The sequence below is a fragment of the Artibeus jamaicensis genome, unplaced genomic scaffold, assembly GCF_021234435.1.
Source record: "Artibeus jamaicensis isolate MK-2021 breed Jamaican fruit bat unplaced genomic scaffold, CSHL_Jam_final contig_388, whole genome shotgun sequence".
Classification (NCBI taxonomy): domain Eukaryota; kingdom Metazoa; phylum Chordata; class Mammalia; order Chiroptera; family Phyllostomidae; genus Artibeus; species Artibeus jamaicensis.
Window position 1 is genome coordinate 5682496 of NW_026521813.1, and position 23563 is coordinate 5706058.

At 33.7% G+C, this 23563-nt stretch overlaps 1 protein-coding gene across 2 annotated transcripts in view; it reads right to left on the minus strand.

Moving 5' to 3' along the window:
• Nucleotides 1-23563, minus strand: part of PHF3 (PHD finger protein 3) — a 91509-nt gene that overhangs the window by 62523 nt on the left and 5423 nt on the right. The window contains exon 2 of one of the 2 annotated variants that reach the window (XM_053664985.1): nt 19549-19817. The exons of the other annotated variant lie outside the window; for it this stretch is intronic. Coding sequence (XP_053520960.1) covers nt 19549-19792 — 244 coding nt within the window. The 5' untranslated portion in view covers nt 19793-19817. The remainder of the gene's footprint in view (nt 1-19548; nt 19818-23563) is intronic. 2 annotated transcript variants of the gene reach the window in all.

Sequence of the window (23563 nt, forward strand, 5' to 3'; positions counted from 1 at the left end):
GCTCAAACAATGATCCAGGTAAGAGATGGAAATGACTAAGACTATAGTGGCAATGAAGAAAAGTGAGTTCTAGTAGCAAAGTTCTGTATATATTCTGAAAATAAAGCCAACCAGATTTGCTGAGCAATTGAGTATCTAATGTAAAAGAAAAGGATATATATATATATATAAAGAGTGACTGTAAAATAAGAAACTCAAAAGGAATTGCCACTCACAGAGATATGGAAGACTGTACAAAGAAATGATATCAAGGAATCTGGGGGGAGGGGGACAGAAAAGTAGTAGGTATCAAGAGTTCAGTTTTTTAGACATTAAGCTTAAGATGCCAAACAGACATCCAAAGAAGTCTGGAGTTTAGTCAAGAAGTTTAGGCTAAGGAGACAAATATATGTGTGAATATGTTTGTGTATATGTATTTGCATGTTAATTATAGGCTAAGATAGAAAATTAAATAACTCACCACAAAAGTGAGTAGCAACAGAAATTTCTATTATAAAATGATGGCTAGCCCTGGCTGGTGTGGCTCACTGGATTGAGCACTGGCCTACAAACCAAAGGGTAGCCAGTTCAATTCCCAGGCAGGGCATATGCCTGGGTTGCAGGCCAGGTCCTCCCAGTGGGGCATGCTCAAGGGGCAACCACACACTGATGTTCTCTCTCTCTCTCTCTCTCTCTCTCTCTCTCTCTCTCTCTCTCTCTCTCTCTCTCTCTCTCTCTCCCCCTGTCTCTAAAGGTGAATAAATAAAATCTTTTAAAAAAAATGCCTAAAATCTGAACCCTGAGATACTCCAGCATTCATCAGTCATAAAAGATAAAGAGGAACATTTAAAAAAAAAAAAACAAAGAAAAAGAAGACAGGAAAGTGAAAGAGTAACCAAGAAAGTTATAAACCAAAGTCAAGTGGATAGACATTTCAAAAAGGCAGATCAACTGAATTAAATGCTACTGACAGGTAAAACAAAAGTGAAATGGCCTTTACATCTGGTAGTGACTGCTGAGGATGAAACCTGAATTTGAAAGACAGAGATCAAGGAGAGAGAACACAGAAATTATTTCCAGGAGTTTTGCTGTACACAGAGCAGAACAAGGCAATAGAAATATACTAATGAATAAATATAAAGGATGATATGTGGTAACACTTAAATCCAATTGTAAGAATGACAATATATATATATGTTCTTCTTTTCAACAGATGAAGCACAGACAAAACAAAGTTCAAAACAAGAAAATCTAATTTCATAAATATATAAATATGTATATAAGATATAAGGGCTAAAAAATGTACTAAAGGTTTTTGCTTGTTTTTTTTCAACTACCATGCAACATGGATTATGATTTTAAGGACAACACTGAAATCTACATACCAAATTTTCCATTGGATTAGCTCTGCTCTAATGTTTCTAAAAATAAGCAAACAGGAAAGGCACTTGGCCACCCACTGGCCACTTCTGAAAAACCTACAGTGACCAGGTTAATACTCTCAATACTAAGTTTGTGTGTTTGGGGAGTATCAGGGAATACTTAGTTGCTTAAGGACTTACTACTTGATTGTTTAAATTTTACTTTTATTCCTTCTGTTTTTCTTTTTTGGTAGGAAAACTCATGGGGAAATCATTACCTCACAGTTCATTTACATAAAACATCAATTAAACTCACTTAGGTGAAAAACTAAATACGAATGTAATCGTGTAAATACAACCCAAAGGGATATTAGAACTATTTACTAACAATGAATGGAATACTTTAATCTGACAAAAGGTCTAATCACCACTTAAATTAAGTATACTTAATTTAAAGTGAAGAATACTTTCATTTGCTATTTCTCTAATTGGAATGTATTAATATTTCATTGACCCAGGATCTTCAAAGGCTGGCCACATCTCTAAGGATGCTGATACTTTCCACCTATGCGGAGAGGCCTACCCTAGTCAGCCCAAATCAAATAAACAATGGCTTCCACTGTGAATCAAACAACCAGACATTGTCTACCACCTTACACTTGTAAGCTCCATGAGAATGGGTACTATGTCTCAAACACCACCTTATCCTCCAGCAAAGGAAAGAGTATGGCACATGATAGGGATCTAATACCTATTTGTTAAATGAACAAATAGCACCAACTACTTTTATGCCAAAGCAAATCATTATACCTCACAATTGTGGAACCATGAGGTAAGGTGCTGATGCTATTTAATAAGAACGTTACCATGAAAACCAACCAGTTTAAAAACATGCAATACAACTCTCTTATGTATGCATCTTACCATTACTTACTGGTGTCATATATCAAAGAATCAGATCTCAACTGGGCACTTAGTTTTATAACACTTTTTGCTTTCACTCAAATATAAGAAAAAAACAAGAGACAAGGTTTAAGAAAAAGTTCTTAGAAAAAAGAAGTTAAAGAAACATGAACAGTGAAAGGACAACAAACTCACAGTTATTAACAACCACACCTAAAATGAAAGCAAACTAAAAGGACAGCTAGATCAGGAGTGGAAACATAGAAATGAAGATCTCAAGGAGGGTTATCAACAGGGGAGTGGGAGGAGGAGAAGGGGGGAGAAGGTACAGAAAATAAGTAGCATGGACAGTAGATAGAAAATAGAAGGGGGGCAAGAATAGCATGGGAAATATAGAATCTAAAGGACCTGAGACACATGGTCATAAACTAAAGGGGGGGTAATGGTGGGGATGGGGGGTAGGGTGGAGGGGAATGAAAGGGGGAATAGAACAACTGTAACAGCATAATCAATAAAAAATTTTTAAAAAAAAGATAAAGTTCTTAGAGCATTAGATATTTTTTCTATAAGTTAGATAAATGCCTAACATCCCTAATTTGTAGCAGCCCAGGAAAGACTTTTAATGGTCTACACAGTATTAAATGAATTATAAAACTCCATGAGGGTAAGAATTTGTCATTTTACTTTCTGAGATATCCCCAATTTCTAGAACAGCAGCTGAAACATACAGTGCTCAATGTTAGTAACAGCCTGAATTAAAAAAAAAAAAATACATGAATAAATATAAGAATTTGATGGTTCCCGAGTTCTACCTCAAGAGATTAGAACATCCACATTAAATCACACTCCAAGTAAGAAGTTACCCTTAATCAGCAAAAGAAATAGAATAAAACACCTCTACTCCACAGTACTGTTGATTGACTTCTTGCAAAACTCAAGAGTAAGAATGAAAACAGTTCAGAAAACAGATTAAGATTAGAAGGAAGCATCCAAACATGGTGCATAACAACAAAAAAGCTACTCAGGAAAAACCAGTTTTCAGGGTATATGCATAGCAAACCTAAGGGCTACAACTGATAAATTCTCTATCTAGTAGAGAAATTTTTGTCAAGTGTATTAAAAAAAGTTAAAGACATAACCTCCCATTTACAATTAGACCAAAAAGAATAAAATACCAAGGAGGTTAAAGAGCAGTACACTAAAAACTAAGACACTGATGAAAGAAACTAGAAACACACATACAAAAAAAGGAAGAGTATTCCATGCTCATGGGTTGGAAGAATTATATTGTTAAAATGATCACACTACCCAAAGCAATCTACATATTCAATGCAATCCCTATCAAAATTCCAGTGGCATTTCTCACAGAAATAAAAATCTTAAAATTTATATGGAATTATAAAAGACCTACCCACCAAAGCAAAGCAATCTTGAGAAAGAAGAGCAAAGCTAAAGGCAGCTCCTGATTTCCAACTATATTATAAAGCTATAATAATCGAAACAGTATAGTACTGGCATAAAAATAAACATATAGATCAATGGAACAGAATAGAACCCAGAAATTAACCCATTAATTCAATAAAGGAGTCAAGAATATACAACAAAGAAACAACAGCCTCGCCTCTTCAACAAATGATGCTGGGAAAACTGGAAAGCCACGTGCAAAAGACTGAAATTGGACCCCTTACCATACACCTTACAAAAAAAAAAGAACTCAAAACATAAGGCTTGAACTTAATAAAACTCCTAGAACACATAAGGGGTAGGCTTCTTGCCATCACTCTTCCACAATCATTTTTTGGATTTGACACCAAAAGCAAAGCCACCAAAAGCAAAAACAAACAAATGTGACTACATCAAATAAAAAAGCTTCTGCACAGCAAAAGAAAATATCAACACATCATATATCTGATAAAGGATTAACACACAAAATGTATAAAAACTCATACAAGAACAAAAAGTAAAATTTAAAAATGGGCAGATGAGCAGGATACACATTTCTCCAAAGAAGACATACATATGACAAAGAGGTACAAAGGGTGCTCTACATCACTAATCATCAGGGAAATGCAAATTAAAACAACAATGAGACAGCCCCTCACACTGGTTAGAATGGTAGTAACCAAAAAAAAGAAGAGTCAGTAAGTGGAGAAAAATAAACCCTTGTGCTATTGGTAATAATGCAGACTGGTGCAGCCACTGTTGAAAACAGTATGAAAGTTCCTCAAAATATTAAAGAACGGAACTGCCACATATCTAGCTTATTATAATTCCACATCTGGGAAGATAAACCCAAAGTAAATGCAAGGAGAATACTAAAGAGATATCTACATTGCCACGTTCACTGCAGTATTATTCACAATAGCAAAGATAAGTAAACAACTCAAGTGTCCATCAACAGATGAGACACACATACACACACAATGGAATATTACTTAGCCATGAGGAAAAAGCAAAGCCTGATATTTAGGAAAATAGGGATAGACCTTGAGGGCATTATGCTACTAAGTAAGATAGGACAGAAAAGACAAGCACTGCCTGGCATCACCTTTATGTGAAATCTAAAAAAGGAGAAAGTCAAACTTAAAGAAACAAAGGACAAAAAAAGTGATTGCCAGGGATGGGAGGGGGGTGGTACAAGGTGGAAGAAAACAGAGTGAGGGTAATGTTAATAAAAGGATACAAACTTTCGGTATAAGATAAATAAGGTCTGAGAATATAATGTAAAGCATGGTGACTACCACAATAATGTACAACTGAGAAAGCTAGGAGAATAGAACTTAAAATGTTCTCATACATATAAAAGAATATAAATATGTGAGGTGATGAGTATACTGACTAACTAGATCTTTTCTAATGCATGTACTTTAAATACCTTAATTTTATATGCCAATTATACCTCAATAATAGTGAAAAAAAATTTTTTAAAGATAGAACTTTGATAGAAAAAAAGTGTTAACTCAGGAATAAACTTAGACCATAAGAATTATTGGAACTTGGAACACAAGAGAATTCTGATAAACCTAAATATACCTGATAAACTTATATATACCTACGTAAGGGTCCTAATTTAATAAGAAGCAAATTAATATTATATGTATTTAGTCTTGAAGCAACTATATATACACATAGTAAAATATATCTTGTTTCATTCCAAAATTTAGGTTTAGAAGTCAGTAAATACTTTTGTATCTTCAATATAAGTCTCTATGGGCTCTTATGAGCATTTTGGACTAGGTAATCAATCCCCTTACCAAGTTCATTTCATTTAAGATTCTAATTCTAGAGCCCTTCCTAAGGAAAATGAATAGCAGCCCTCAGAGAAAAACTAATAAGACTTACTAGTAAAACTAGTAAGACTTTCTGTTCATGTATTACATTAACACACCTTCATAAGCATCCATTCCCTTACTTTTGTTTCACACATTTCTAATAATCTCAATTTCCTGTGCTATCAATTAGATGGATGGAATATACTAGGTGTTTAAGAAAGATACACTAGTAAGTCCAAAGACATTTTACAGCAGGTCTTTGAAGTTCAACAGCACTTCATGATAAAACATTACAAACTTACTCCTGTGTCAGTCAGCCTATGGTAAAACTGGTTTCCTTACACATCATTTCTGTTCAAGTCTCAGAACCTATCAGTGACATTAAGTGAGGATTCAATATATTTTAAAAATCTATGAACCCATTATGGCAACCTAAAAAGAGCCAAAAAGCAATAATTTGCCAACTCTAGGTATTGTATGTGCTCATTCCACTGACTCCTTACTTTGAAACTTGGTTAACCAAATGTCAGTCCTTTCCCTTTAATCTGCCTCTTCAGTAGGCACTATACCCCAGAGTAACCAGGTAATGAGGAAAATGTTTCTTAACCAGAAGAATAACAACAAATAAATATAAGAGGAAAGATAGAAAAATCATCACTTTGCTACAACTGATTCTACCAAGTATCATCAATGAATGCATAAAACCTTTGTAGTAAAGATGAACTACATTCTCATGTTGCCAAAAGCATATGCCCCTCCAAAACACATGATATTTCAAGTATTTAGGAAGAAGAGTTTTAGCTATTGCTACCTTAGCCCTGTAATAAAACTTAACATCAAAACCAAACACTGTTAAGACTTCTAATGTGATATAATATTAACTATACAGCATCACCAACGAAGATTTCTGGCAAATATATGTTTAACATGAATCTAAGCAAGTTTTTAAACCTAGTTCCCAATGTGTAGGAAATAAATGGAATATACAAGTACAAGCCAAATGACATCACAAAGAAATAATACTAAAAACCCAAAACTTGGGACCTGACCAGTGTGGCTCAGTTGGTTGGGCATCATCCAGCAAAAGGTCATCAGTTCAATTCCTGGTCAGGGCATATGCCTGGGTTGCCGGTTTGGTCCCTGGGTCAGGGCACATGTATAAGAGACAACCAATCAATATTTCTCTCTCACATCAATGGTTTTTTTCTCTCCCCTTCTCACTCCTTTCCCCTCTCTCTAAAAATAAATATAATAAAAAATTTTAATACCCAAAATGCGAGAGATTCCTGAGGGATATTTGATCTTACCACTTCAAAACGTCAGTAATGCTGAAAAAGGGTGTGGGAGTCTTCAGAAATATAACTAAATACTAGGTTCCTCACTGTATCTTGAACAAATCAAATAAAAATAGTATTTTGTGAACAAATGGCAAATTTGAATATGAACATAATATTAATTTTTAGAGGACTATTTGCTTTTTAGGTCTGGTTATGATTTTCTTATGTAAAAATCCTTTTTTTTTGAGATGCATGATGAAATGTAATTAGATGGAAGAATTGGATGGGTAAATTTGATGGATAAACTGGTAAATTGATAAATGGATGCAGCAAATACAGCAAAACATTAACAGCTGAATCTTGGTAATAGATAAATGTATGTATACTATATTATTCTTTCAGTATATTTTAAATTTTCAAAATATAAAGTTAAATTTTTAGGAAAAAGGCCCTGGCCAGTGTGGTTCAGTTGGTTGGAGCATCGTCCCATACATAAAAAGTCTGCGGGTTTGATGGGATCCCAGCCAGGGCATATACCTACACTGCAGGTTCAATCCCCAGTCGGGGCATATATGGGTGGCAACTGATCAACGTTTCTTTCTCATACAAATGTTTCCCTCTCTTTCTCCCTTTCTTTCTCTAAACCCAATAAACAAATTTTTTTTTTAATTTAGGAGAAAAGAAATGTTCAAGATAAAATATATCCTTAATCAGGTATCTAAATAGCATGCGACTTACAATCTACTTTGTTCCAAAACACATTTAAAATGACCTTTAAAAAGATATATAAGGTAGTATTTTAACAAGAAAAAGTAAGCAAAGGCAAAATATGAGCAAGAAACTAATAAGATGAAGTCAAAGGATGTTAGTATACACAATGAGTTACAAATATTCACATTTATTAGGAGTTCCAATTTTAAGAAGCTTTAAAAAGTCAAAATTTGTCGGGTATTTAGCAAAACTCATCAAGAGAAAAATATAAAAATATGGTCAGTATATGTTTGAAAAGGTACTACCTCTAAATAAAATGCTATTTCAACAGACACTCTTATATAGCAGCTTTCATTAGACTTTAAGTATTAACTAAACAGGGGGTCCTCCTAAAGAGGTGTACACAACTAAAGGAATGCACACATCCATCTGTGTCCAGGAAGAAAGCATTATTATGTATATTTAACTGTTACCTGAACAAAAAAAAACAAAAGAAAATTTAACTTTACCAATATAAAATCAGAGTGACATTAGTGTCCTTGTTGGATACTCCTCTGGACAAAATTCCAGTTACAATTTATAATGAAACAATGTTCAGAAAAGAGACTGAGAATTCCATAGGAAGAACGAGTTGACACTTTTATTGCATTTGGTTGCCTTCAGTATTTTGCACTGTTACAGGATGTCATCATAGAGTTCTTTTCATATTGAAAAGAAAGCTTTATAAACAGTAGAGGTTCACAGTCATTCTAATGAGATGGAAATAACTATGAAAACGTTTACACCACACAGAGGTTCTCTATAAATTCAGAAAAGATCTTAAGAATTATTATACTTAAGGGTGAGTTATACATTTTTTTAAATAAAACAAAGTTTTGTGAATGAGGCACTGTCCTTATAAGCAGCTATGATATGTTACAATGAAAAATAAGCACCCTAATCTGTCCCTTCCACATAAAGGTGACATTTTAGTAATAAGTAAGAAAATAATTGCTTTTCTAAAATAAATTTTGGCTAAGAAAACTGATGTTTGGAAATGTTTCCATCATTCTGTGATTTGTGACTAAAACTGAAATGTAGCACCTATAGAAAACTCTTACTGGACACTTTAAAAATGTTCCTAATATAAAGATTCAGTGAGTTTTGAGCTAAAATAGTAAATATTTTAAAGTGTAACAAACAACTCCTATTAGTTTAGAAGAACAACAGATACACTGAAGGTAGCAGCAATGTTCCAATTTACCTGCGAACAGGATATTTCATACTTGATAGGAACAAAAAAAAAAACTAGGACTGTAACTTGTTAGTAAAGCCTACAATGAATTTCTTTCTTTTGAAGGCATGTATCTTTCTTGGGTTATCTTTATCATCCACAACAGTCATTAAAATCAAGTATCAAATTCAACTTAGAACCAGATATATAAAAGATTGTAGCAGACTGACAAGATGAAATTTTCAAAAGTAAGCATGTTCAATAATACTGCACTCCAAAAAGGTTCTTGTACAATTGATAATTTTAATAATTTTTAAAGTGTAAATGTCACTTATGTTTTCTACAGATCATTTTAAAATACCTACGGTGTTACAATGGACATTAACATTAGCAAAGTTCAGACAAGTATTTAGAAAAACTTACAAGTACTGATAAGGACTCAACAAGGTCTTACTGATGATAAACATGTATAATCAAAAAAGTTTAAATACCATGACTTTAATGAAATGAAACCTCAGACAGTAATTCTGACACCTACCCCTTCAGAGTGAAGCAATACAAGAATCCAATCTCCCTCTAAAATTTTTGATTTAAGTAGATGATCAAGACTGATGATCAGAGACTTGAATATGCAAAATGAGACCCAGGCCAAGTTCCATTAGTTAGGGGTGAAAAAAATAGACATGCAGTGTAGAAAAGTCTTGACAAATGAAACAGAATCAGCAAGAAAACAAGCCAAGTATTCAAACTTCACATGATGACCTGTGAGCTGGGGTCAACTTTCAAATAAAAGGTCCCGATCTTAACCTCCTCACAGAGTAAACTACAGAAGATATGCCTGAGATGGTTAGCTGTTGCCCGATACCCATTCAGCCATCCTTCCTCATTCACTAGAATTCCTGTTTCTCAACTGGGCACATGATCATCCAAAATTAACACTGTACTTTTCAACCTACCTTACTGCTAGATGTAGAACATCTGATAAGAAGTAAATATCCAAAACTTATAAAGAACTTATAAAACTCAACATCAAAAAAAAAACCCAATTAAAAAATGGGCAAAGGACCTGAATAAACACCTCTCCAAAGAGGATATAAAGATGGCCAACAGACATATGAAGAGATGCTCAACGTCACTAATCATCAAGAGAAATGCAAGTTAAAACCAGTAAGATATAACCTCACACCTGTCAGAATGGCTATCATCAATAAATCAACAAACAATAAATGCTAGCAAGGATGTGGAGAAAGGGGAACCCTTTTACAGTGTTGGTGGGAATGCGAATTGGTGCAGCCACTGTGAAAAGCTGTATGGAGATACCTCAAAAATTAAAAATAGATCTTTCTTCTGACTCAGCAATCCCACTTCTGGGAATATATCCAAAGGAACCCAAAACACTAATTTGAAAGAACATAAGCATCCCCTATGTTCATTGCAACATTACTTACAATCGCCAAGATATGGAAGCAGCCCAAGTGTCCATCAGTAGATAAGTGGGTAAAACAATTACAAAATGCTTACAAAATGAAATACTAGTTGGACATAAGAAAAGAAAAAAGAAAATTTTACTCTTTGTGCAAGTATGGATGGGCCTGGAGAACCTTATGCTAAATAAGCCAGTTAGAGAAAGACAAACATTTTATGGTTTCACTCATACGTGGAATCTAATGAACAAACTGAACAATGAAAATGAAGAAAGACTCACAGAGAGCAGGATGACAGCTAAGGAGTAGGGAAGGTTAGGGGGTGCAGGGACGGAACAAAAAGGAAAAAAGATTCATGGACATGGACAACAGTGTGGTGATTGCTGTGGGGAGGGCGTGTGTAAGACTAAATGGTAACGGGAAAAAAATACCATAAAGATTAAATTTTTAAAAAGATGCCTTTAAAGACATAAATTAAAGTCTATAATAAAAGGAGATCGTAATTAGGAAAAGGCGGTACTTTAGGGATGAAGAGACAGCAGAGTGCAATACCAACACCAGTAGATCCAGTTCAGAAATCTTTTCAGAACATTCTCCAACTAAGACAAACAATTACGGAATAAAGAAAAAGTACAAGAGGTACAAAGTCCACACATAAATAGTTCCAAAGGAATTCAGGCAATGATTATGGTGAAAAAATGGAAACAAGGGACTGCGCCATCCCACTATGACTGGAAGAAAACAGCCAAGAATAATCAACTGGAACTAAAGAGAATAAAATCTATGAATTCTACTGAATAAGCTGCCACTTTAAAGATGGTATATAAAACAAAAATTATCTACATCAAAATTATCTTCCTTTATGTCTGTGATTATGAGGCTTCTCCTGTCCATGTATGCATTAAAGGGCTCTAACATTATCTTCCTAGGAAAATGTTGGCTCTATCCTTCTTGGTATAGGCAGAATAGCCTCCTAGTCAAACAAATGCCCCAATCATAACCTTTAAATCTACATAACCCTATGTATTTATAAAGTTTATATCCATACACTTAGCTGAATGAGGGGGGGCAGGTAACTGCATTCCCAGCAATTCTCAATGTTACATAACTCACACTTACATCAATATATTTAAAAATCTGATGTAAGAAATTATATCCAAGGAAGCTGTTTGAAAGGTAAGTTAAAATCTAACCTGTGATTGGGCCAAACCAGTATATTAGTCCCTGTAATACCTTGTACACTGCGATACATACTGAGGGATATTATAAGAAAAAGCCCTATGTCCACTGAAAGCATGTTAAGGATTTTCCTTTATCACATATCATGGTAAAACTATACATGAAATTTCTTTCTAGTTTCAGTGTCAGAAATAGTTTTCCTTTTCCTGGACACTGAATTTCTTTTTACTTCAAGGACACCATGGAATGCTGTTCTCTTGTGCAATGGCTGCTAAAAATCTGAAAGCCAAAACTGTTCCCCACCTGCAGCAAGTATTTTACTATCTTAACTTCTGGCCTCACTACTTGGCCCCACTTTTTTCCTTTGTGTTTTTCCTCTAGTTATAATTTAGTGAACACCTACTATGTGCTAGGACTAAAAACTATTCTAGAAAACAACATGCAAAGCAACCCCTGCCTTTATGGATTTAGTTTAAAATATTCTTTATGTTTAATAATTAAATTGTGTTGGTAAATGTCCATTAATCATTTCTGAGCTTTAACACAGTACTGTCAAGAGATGTGATGAGTAGGATTTTACCCTACTTGCAAACTAGCGTGTTACCAATTCATAGTATAGACAGAAGACATCAGACTATGAGGTTAGAGACAAAAGAATTGTCATCATGGTAGAGCAAACAGCATGATCATATTATTTATGTTCAGCTCCCTTTGCCTCCCCACCCACAAGCTGCACAGGGGCAAGGTGGGTGGACCTAGACAGATGCCTACACCCATGGTGAGTTGAGACTCTAGAGAAAAACAGTGTGAGGAACTTACTGCTTTATGAGTAAGCAAGACTGCTCTCTCTGCTATAAGAGGTAGAGGGGAAGGAGCAAATGTTAGCTCAATCTTCAAGGCTGCTTCCTGCAAACATGACCCTAAAAAATGGCCCAGTTAAAGAGTGGCCAGGACTTTGCATTCTTGGCATACCAAGCAGAAAAGTTTGGGGACACAGGAGGCCCAAGGCAGACTAACTCTCCTAATAAGAGTATGTTAAATAACTAGACTTATTAAGCATCCTCACAGAAAAAAATCAAAAAGAAAATTATTTCTATATTAAACTTTAAGCTCCATAAAAACAGAGACCAAGTTTTGTTTTACTCAACATCGTATACCTACTACCTAGCATACTGTAAGAAACAAAACTACTATTCAAAAAGTGAATAAAGCAAAAAAACAATCCATTTTTAACAGAATTTCTTCAAGTGGTTTATTTTAAAACCTCAATTTCTTCAACTGTAAAATGGGAAGGGAGATATGTAAATACAATGAATCAATTCTTTACCTAATAAAGTCTTTACATAGCTCATAGTACACTTCTCCCTGCTGGCACTTAGTAAAGCCACATCCTTATAGCATCTTTCCAGTACTCATAATTAACTAAATCACTACACTCAATGCCTATTTCTCTCCAAAACCCCTTGATCTTTAGCTAAGAGCCATTTCAGGGATTCATAAATCTCTCCTACAAAACACACATTATTTCAAACGGAAACATACCATGACACACAATTTTTTTTCAAACACTCCTGATTTTAATTTTGCTGCCTATGAAGCCAAATAAAATTTGGGATACAGTTTAGAGCCTTGCCCTTAAGATCACTCAGGTACTTAGAGGCAGAAAAAGTGTGAATCCATTCCAAGTGCTATGACTTAACTTGTTGGTGAAATTGGAAATTACTTTATCACTCTCAAAAAATCAATTTATTCAACTATAAAATGGAATTGATAAGTTATCTACAGCTTTTAAGTTCTTTATTAAAAGTTAATGAGATAATGCCAACGAAGCACTTTTGTACAGTACTTGGTACATTAACACCCACATGTATTAGCTATTTTATCAACCTCCATTATATATATAACCCTTATGAAAGGAAAAACCTGGCTGCTTTATAAACTGCTTCTGAAACCACTTTCTCAAAAATCCTGAGATTAAAACTACTAGTTTCATGACAACATAAATAAACTAGCAGCAATGTTCAAAGAACAATGTATCATGCTCTAAAAGTTTGGTAGCTTGCTCTGATGGTTAATACTATGTGTCAACTTGGTTATGACACAGTTCCCAGATATCTGGTGAAGTGCCAGTCTAAATGTTACTATGAAGGACTTTTTTTAGATAATATTAATGTTTAAACCAGTAAACTCTGAGTAAAGAGATTATCTTCCATAATGTGGGTGGGCCTCATCAAATCAACTGAAGGCCTTAAGAGAAAAAAAATTCAGGTCCCCAAAGACAGAGGGAACTGTGTCTCCAGACTGCCTTCGGACTCAAGTTGCCGTATCAAATCTTCCCTGGGTCTACATTCTACCAGCCTATCTTGAAGACTTTGGGTTTGCCAGGCTCCATACAATCACAATTTCTTAAACCAATCTCAATCTCGCTCTTCATTTTCTACCTTGGGATTTTCTAAATTTAGAAAGTAGTTATTTCAGTGTTTCTGTTAAAGGGCTTATTTATCTCGGTTCACTGCTGTTATTTTGGCATTAAGGATGACTTGCAGCAATGATTAATGAATAATAACCTGTTTGACATAACCTATTAAAAATGTCTAAATTGAACACAGAGAAAGCATAAGAAATAATATGGCAAGAAATAATGAATTAAGAGCAACAAAAGCTGCTTACTTCACTTCATGTGCTTTCAGTTGTACTTCAAACAATTTAAAGAAGCAATGGAATACATCAAACCTGCAAATAGGATTTAAGGTTAAAGTAAACATAGCCTAATTTTTAATAAAGAATAAATAACAAACGCTTTTGTTGGAACAGACCATAAAAGGTCCTTTAGTAGAAACAACCACGGGCACGCGCCTCAGAGATACAGCAGGGTTCAACTCCAGACCGCTGTAATAAAGTATCACAATAAAGTGAGTTGTAATCTATTTGTGCTTGGTGGAGGTTCTTGCCTTACGTTAAAAAAAAAAAAAAAGCCACACAACACCTGTGAATCACAATAAAACAAGGTATGATACCTAAATCCCCAATGAAACAACCCAGCTGAGGAGTCATATATAACAAAAAAGAAAATCCCATATTCCCAAGAACCTATTATTCTATTTTGAGGGGACCCAAGTTCCTCTTAGGCAACCAAACTTTGTCTCTTTCTCACTGCTACATGTAACTTTTCAATGGACAAAAAACTCAACTCTCTTGTCAATGGGACAAACTTTCAAGCAATTCTGGTTGTTGTTACCATATTTTTCAGACCATAAAACGCACCTAGGTTTTACAGGAAAATAGGGGAAAATTTTTGAAGCAAAAAATGTGTTAAAATATTTAATAACATAAATAACATAACATTTCACCAATGTAAATGTAAACAGAACAGCAGCATTAACAACCATTATTCCTCACGAATTTGAGGAAAGTGCATCTTCATAGTTAAAAAAAAATGTTATGTCTACCCTTTCCATTTTCTAGTATCTTCTTGTCCATGTTACATCTCTAATTCTACAAGGCATTTGCCTTCTGTTTACTCCCTTCTAAACATATCCCACTTTCACAAAAATAAATCCCTTTAAGTATACGTCAATAATTATTTAATATTCATAATCAATCTTACAGAAACAAAGTTGTATTCTTAAAGGCTATGCATGTTTTTCAAAGGCTAGTCAGTTACTCTTCTCTAGCATTCAGAGTATACACTTTGTCTTAACCACTAGTTTCACCCATTTGCATGACTACTTTATATGTATTAAATTTGTATTTTCTTGTTCAAATGCAATTCTCAAAAATACAATGACACAAGAGGTTCACTGAAGCACAGCAGTTAAAAAGAAAAAATGACAAATATTACCACTCAGAATAAAGTGAAAAAATACTGCAACACAAATACGTAATGAATTTACATGTACAGTTGGAGCTACATGTGTAATTAATGTGCACAGTTTGCTACCCCCACAAATAAAGTACAAAGAACACTAATTAGTATCTGAAAACACAGATTTTATTGGACCAGAGGTCCTCTGTGATTAGGTCAATGTACTGTCTGATTGGAAATGTCCAAAAGAAGCATGAAGCCATAAAAACTTACAAATACCTTTTAAACAAATCTCAGTACATCCTAGGACACTAATCATTTCTCCACAACTAGTACAATATAATTTTTCCCATATTACAGATATGAAGTCTGCCTCTAATGATGAAGCCCCAAACTACAGCGCTGTGATTACACATCAAAAATTTGTGTGCTAATAAAGGAACCAAATCACACTATTGCTGAGAAGCTTGTAATATGTTATTACAATACTTTGCTCAAAGGGAAGCAACACAAGCTAAAATCCTTATTACCGTATTTGTGCTGTGTGTGATATACACCTTCTTGCCCATATTTTTGAGGAAAAAAATATGTGCATTATACATGCATAGTACCTGAAATATCTTGTATCTGTACTTGTGTTCTGCAATTACTTGTTATATGAAATTTCTTATACCATGACATGTTCAAAAATAAATGCTAAAATTCCTTTATAATACAAAAAACAAGTATCTAAATAAAATAAATAATTGAATTTAAAAATTAAAACAGAAGATTTTTTTCCTGAAAGTTTGGGCCCAAAATGTGGATGTGCATTACACACGGGAGCACATTATACACAGCAAAATATGGTAAAAAAACACTACTTCATGTCGTACATTATCAATGTCATTCACAACAGGAAAGTAACTATTACATAAGCATGCTAGCAGTTGTCCTTTACAGTTGAAAAAACACAAGTACACAGTATGAGTCAATATTAAGTAAATATACAAGACAGTAGTAAGAATTCAATGACTTTTTGATGTGTTTAATCTACAAAAACCATGCTACAGGAGGGCTTTTGTGTATTTAAGTGAGTGATGATTTTTTATATCCCATGATATAGCCTGAAAAGGACATCTTGTTTTTACTGAGATGTAGTACCTGCAAGTGCTTTTGAATGAAAGGCTGTTCTGAATACCCTTATATCTACAGTGTGTTTTTCTTCCTGGTCTTAGAAAAATAAATCAAATTACAGCCACTGGACATTTCTTTTCAATACACCATAAAAGGAAAAGGATCACAAATGTTAAAGCTTGTTTTACATTTATGAATCATAGCTGTCTTTGTAAAAAGGAAACACGTTTGTAAAATGAGATGAACATTTCTTTATGACACTATAATGCCAATTTTTCAAACACCATTTCAATGACCTTGAATACATTGTGTAAGTGGTATATATAAACCATATATCTGGTATCTGAAACCTAATACTTGGGAAAATATAATTTTCATTTTAAGGATAACAACAGGATTTCTGAAGAGCACCAACAACTGATTTGATCATCAAAAGCAAACATTTCTCCCACACATAATCATTTCCCTCACATGCTGGAGTTTAAAAAATTATTATTACTGGACAAATCTAAAAACTATATGCAAACACTGCAGTCAAAGAAACACTTCACAGAGTTTCAAGCTTTCAAAAAGAGGATGGGAAATCAACTGTTTCTCTCTCAAAATGAAGTAACTGGTATTCCAACTTTTGTGCATCTGACAAGTACTACAAGTAATCTCCCATTTTTCTTTCCTATTTTTAACTTTAAAGTTCCTTCTATGATTTTTGGAGACAACTGAAGTATAACGCAAGCCACTCAACTATGTCAACCAAAACACTGGTCTTTAACAGTAAACCAACCTGGTTTAGCATAGCAAAACAAGACACAGTAATTTTATGTGCTAATTTTAGCACTATCAAAACCAATGTCAAAAAATATCCTTAATCTGTAGCCTGAGGAATACTGATAGGGTCATTTCCCTTGATAAGCTTCAGTCAAGACAATAAAAACCTATACAGCAAGTACAAGTATGTGAGTAAGAACTATGTCATCTTTATTTTATAGCAAAAATTAAAGTAGTTTCTGACTATCTTAAAGTTTAAAAGTTGCCCACATACAGTTTTCAGTAAATAGTTTATGATGAAATTTCTTCTTTGCAACTCTCTTAAACCTAAAATTATTTCAAAACAAAATTTAAAAGAAAAAAATTTTAATGATTTTCACTTTACTATTAGAAAATATATAGGCCTTTTATCCCAATGGGCAATAGAAACTTTGAAGCAATAAAGACAAATCCCTTGCCTAATGGCACGATGAAATCTAAACAATCCTAGACAGAAGAGCTTTATTATTTTAAGTCCCCCCCCCACTATTCCTTTACATATCTTAAAAACATGTATTATACATATATCAGTACAAACAGTTCTGCTTCAGAGCTAGGATAAATAACTGTAGCAAACAAATTTAAGATTAAAAAAACAAGTAATTCTACTTAAATTCTTAAATAAAAGTTTGTAAGATAATAAAATCATAAACAAATATTAATTATACCTCTAAAAAGGTTTACATACCTCAATATAAAAATGTTCAAAACCTTCTGCTAGCCAAAGAAAATGGTCACCAAAACTAAAGAGCCTTTTTTCACACCAATGAAACTTAATTAAAAAAATAAAAGGATGAAAGAAGAGGAATTGAATATAAGAATACCAGTATTACTACTAAAGAGCTGGAATTTTATAAGTAAAGAAGTCTTAACAGGATGATACATTTCTCAATTCCAGGCCCAGTATAAAATCCTTGAGGGTAACTGTATTCTCAGTAACAAGCAAGTAAGTATTCAATAAATGTTTTTACTGAATTTGGACTGCAAAATTTTGTGCATACAACAAAACATTGTCAAAAGTGCTTGACAATAAAGATAATCAGATACACTGTATTGACACAGGAACCAAAGTAAAAAACTTGAACAATGCATACATAAAACAAAAATTTTACAGCTTTAAAACATTTAGAATGCAACAAAAACAACATAAGCCTATGCAATAACACAACACAATGTATATAATTAAGAGATACACCATTAGCAAGCATTCAAAAGAGTTGGTATTATGGCGTTATAATGAAAAGATTCCTAGGTTAGCCAAAGTGTTCAGGTTTTCAGGCAGAATTATCTGACAAATTTATGGATGAAAGCAGGCCACCTAATCCAAACTAAGTATTTTCATATTAAAATATTAAGTAAAAAATACTAAAAGAAAATTTAAAAAATACACTGAAGACTGAAATGCATAAGTCCAGAGTCACTGAAAAATGGACCAACACAACCTAAATCTGTGAACTACTCTAGGGAACAATGAAGGAAAGCCTCGTATCTCCACGTGAAGCTGATTTTCCTTTATGTAATTCTAGCTTATGGGACAGGTTAATTGCACTAGTTTGCTGTAATATTTTCTTAGCATTATAAAAGGAAATCTACATATTTTCAACGTATTAATATATCTCTGAAACAATTTGATTAAGAATTAGTTTACAGCCCTACAGAAAGTTGCTTTCCTCAATCTTTCATTGAGGTCAACTATATACAGATTCTAGAGCAGTGCTAGCCAATAGAAATACAAGCCCCATATGCGTTGAATAATTTTAAATTTTCAAGTAGCGACTTTAAAAACAAAGATAAAAATAGAGGTAAAATTAATTTTATTATATCTATTTAACCAAACATATCCAAAATACCACCTCAACATGCAATCAACATTACCAAAATTTCTGATGAAATATTTTACATGCTTTTTTCCAATCTCTTTAAACTCTGACGTACATTTAACAGCACATCTCAATTAGGAACAGATTCATTTCAAATAATTTAAGTTATATGTGGCTAGCAGTCACTATGTTGGCTAGCACAAGTCTAGAGTTCTTTCTCTGGTTTTGAGTTATGATCTGAAATAGGAGCACATAATAGTTAGACTTGAAGGGCTGGAAGGGGCAACAAGAATGGTCAATTCAGCTGTTCCCCTTGACTCCAGAGGCATAGAGTGATGTCCCAACTTGCTAAGCAGTCCCTATTTGCTAGGCTGAGTCCCAATTACAACTGTTGTCATGCTGTAATTTTCATAGCACCCCCTGTATTTCTCCAAAAAGTGTCCCACTTAGGGTGATAAATTAATTATATGGTTGTCCTATCTATATCCATAATACTAGCTTCAAAAATAATTCCACACTCCCTATAAGGAAATTCAGTTTAAATTCTAATTTTGATGCCTAGAATATCTAAATTCAAAGGAAAGAACCCTAAATTCACTACCCTCATCAAAAAGAAAAAAAATGCTGCTAAAAAGTCTTTTTATTTTAAATTGCAGACTAAAAAAAAAAAAAGTTAAGAATTACCTGTTGAACAAGGCATCTGGAAATTGGGATCATTGCTATCCAAAACAGGCAAACAGAACTGGTTACTTGCAGATCCTAGCATAGGATCCTTATCGCTGAGCATGTTCTTCAGCGAGTCCTCTAAGACATTTTGACTTGTACTAAAATCCTCACAGACTTCATTCTCCAGGTTGGATCCTAGAAATAGGGCATCATCTAAGTGTTCAGTAGGAATTAAATGATTAAATGTATCAACTATATCCATGAAGACTTCTGTGTGTCTTTCAACCCTATAGAAAGACAAAAAAAATACCATAAGAAATAAAGCTACTAACTGATAATCACCTAAAACCAAATTATTTTAATAGTTTTGAGTCTAAGAACACACTTAGGTATTTTTGAATTTTTTTAAAAAAGAGTCTTCACTGTTTTCCAATATACATTTGGACATGTAGAATGAATTGTTACTAAATGTTTCTTCATCATGCATGTAGAATATCATTTTACCAGAAATCCTGTTAAATGTTTACTCATTTTTCAGGGAGAAAAGAATACTATGTATATACTCTATTAATTTGACACATTTGAAAGAACTATAAGGCTTAAACCATAAAAATCACATACTTTTAACCATAATCTTCCCATAAATTAAGAATCAGACATTGGTTTTACAGTAAGTCCATATAAAAGAACCAAAATCAAATAATTTACAGTCCTATACATATTAAAACTATAAAATAGCCTTGTTATATTTACAAAGCATTTAAAGAAAGGTAATAGAGAGAGACAAAGTTTTTTGTGGGGGTAGTAGAGGGGAAAAAAGTGGAAAGAAAGTATTAACTAAACCCAGTAAATCAAATGAACTCAACTCCACACACACAGGCACAGATGTATACATACACACATTGGGGGGTGGGGGGAGGCGGGGAAAAGCCCCTTTAGGATAAAATGAGATAAATGACAAGACAACAACATATCAGAGACTTCAATTTATTTTAGTGAGTTATATGGGGCCCATACAGATTTCAAATTAATCTCGTATTCAAAATGCACCAATACATACAAGGTATCCCTCAGCCAAAGTCATCGTGTGCTTTAGGGGAGCCTCAATTATACAAAGCTGAATTATTTTCAATATTGAGAAAACTGAAGGGATGTATTTGGTGGGGGCAGGGGAGTCAACAAAAATCTAGTAATATTCAGTTGGCTAGAGAATTCTAATTAAGCAAAATTCGAAGGTTTTTTTGGTTAACCCCAAATATACCAAAATTTCCTCAAACTGTCCTTGAATTCTTTTCCCTATAGAATGAGGTAAGAGAAAGTTCAAAGATACTCTACAATTTACTGGGTATATAGTATATGCTGCTAAACATTTTAGCTACATTTAACTAATTCAGTCCCAATCAGACTAGTAAACTATTGTTTTAAGAATAAAATTCATTTAAAGAATTTAAATATCTTCCCCAAAGTCACAAAACAGAGCCAAGATTCAGACACAGGTTTCTAGGCTCCACAGCCCATGGCTACAACCCTTATACACTTAGCTAAAGAGCTAGAAATTGACTAGATTTGACTCATTAAAGGATCTTCTTTAAAAACAATTTTTTGTAATTGTCCACCAAATCAGTGGCTGCCTGGGGCCTTGAATAAGAGAGAGATGGACTGAAAAGGAATAGAAAAATACTTTGAAATTTAATGAAACTATCCTAAATCATGATTGTAGTAGTAGTTTCATAAGTTTCATATATATCCACCAATATTCATCAATCTGTTCATTTTAAATGGATGCAGTTTACTGTAACTGAATTTTAAATTTTTTAAAAAGGAAAGAAAATTACCTCCCACAAAAATTAATCCTCTTCTACACAAAAAATATATTTCTTATCAAATTCTACTATATATATATATACACATATATGTGTGTGTGTGTGTACAGAAATAAGGCACTGAAATAACAAAATGTTAACTCTTTGATGACTTGTTTACATGCATTCTCAAATTACAACAGTAGGAGAAAATTACAGTTTACAATGCTGATGAAGAGTCAGGAAAAGTTTTAATTCCCTAAAACTGTATATATCACCAACACTCCCGCTCTTTTCAGGTTCCAAGAAAGTTTTAGTATAATAAACTTTTGGTATTAAAAATAACTACAAAAAGTTTACTGAATCTTTAAAAGTTACATAAATATAATGACCAAAAAATTTGTATAGCTGAATGTGATTGAATCCAAAATATACAACAGGCCAAACTACCTCCTCTTCAGATCTGCGCCCTATTTGGAATTTTTTTCTCACAAGAATCAAAAAGACAATTCCAACTCTAGGGCAAAAAAAAAAAGGGCTAATGCTCATCTAAAAATGGTATGCTCAACTCCTGAAAATGCACTCATTACCATAACATCGTGTTTCTGGTAAATTCTACAAACTTCACGTGAGGTTAGCCTTTCTGTTACCCCAACTATGGTGTGTGTGTGCTTTCAAGTGGTAGGGACATTCAGCACATTCAGAAATAACATACAGCTTAAAATCACAAAGCTATAAGGAACACCAGCCCATTCAAAATAGCAATCTAGATGAGTAGTATTTTTTTCATTAATACTGCTATTAGTGAACAATCCCAAAACTCATTTACTAAAAGTAACTTCAGAGCCTATGGCATATTTTTAAATCTCAACAATAGACAATATTTAATCTTTAAAGGTCAACTAAGAAAAATAGTAAAGCATACTGTAAGTAAGATGGGTGAACCAAACTTTCCAATTTTTTTTGCCAAGACTAGTATGACTTATGAAGTGTGCTTTCCTGGATTTAAATAAGTGTATCAGAAAAAAAGGCTTCCAGAGTCACACATTGAGAAAGACTGATATAATCAAGTTACATTTCTTTGTTTTTTAAAAAAAAATTTTAAGATTTTATTTTTAGAGAGGGAAGGGAGAGAGAAAGAGAGGAAAATAAATATCCCTGTGTGATTTCCTCTGTCTTGCAGCCTAGTGGGCACCTACCTGGCCTGCAACCCAGGCAATGTGCACTGACTGGGAACCAAACCAGCAACCCTTTGGGTTCACAGGCAGCACTCAATCCACTGAGCCACATCAGCCAGGACTGAGGTTATAAATTTAATAATAAAAACATAACTAGTCTATCTAGGGTGTATTTTTTATTAATTTTAGAGCGAGAGGAAATGAGAGAAAAAAACATCAATTTGTTGTTCCACTTATTAATGCATTCATTGGTTGATTCTTGAATGTGCCCTAACTGGGGATTGAATCTGCAATCTTGGTGTATCAGGAAAACACCCTTAACCAACTGAGCTAGCTACTCAACCAGGGCTATCCAGAATATTTTAAGTGACTAGTGATGTGTGCATGCATTCAATCAAATCTGCACATATATGCTAAAATCCAAAATTACTTCTGGGTTCACAGTCACACCTTACGTGTACAGACAGTAAAATATATCCATCTAAGTCAGAAAATTGGATAACCTGCTTAATTCAAGACTATTCATTCAAGTATTTATTAAGCATCATAGGTACCAAAACCTAGTCTCAAACTCAAGGAACTGACAATCCAAAACAGAGGATAGACACAAAAACAAAACAGGTAAACATCACAACAAAATATGAAAGTGTTGTGTGGGGCTACAGATAGTATCACAGAGGTAAGTGAAAATCATGAGACCAAGAAAAACTAATAAGCAGGTGATGTGTGAGCTGGCTCCTAAAGGTCCAGAAGACACTCAGGCAAAGGAAACAGCATGTACTAATTATGAAAGGCCAAATTTGATCCTAATGGACCATTCAGAAAAACTCAAGTATCAGTACTAACATCTGAATTAAATTTAATCTGAGTCCAGAGATAGTTCCCACTTTAAAGTGGTTGTTTCATCTGAACTCTCAGAGAATTATACTTGAGCCAAATTTAGTTTACACTCATGAAACCAACATACATTTTTTAAGTGTTTCATGTATTAATAGAATGTAAAAAAATTTAAAAAGCACCAACAAAAACATTTCTACAAAGATCCCCTTTAAG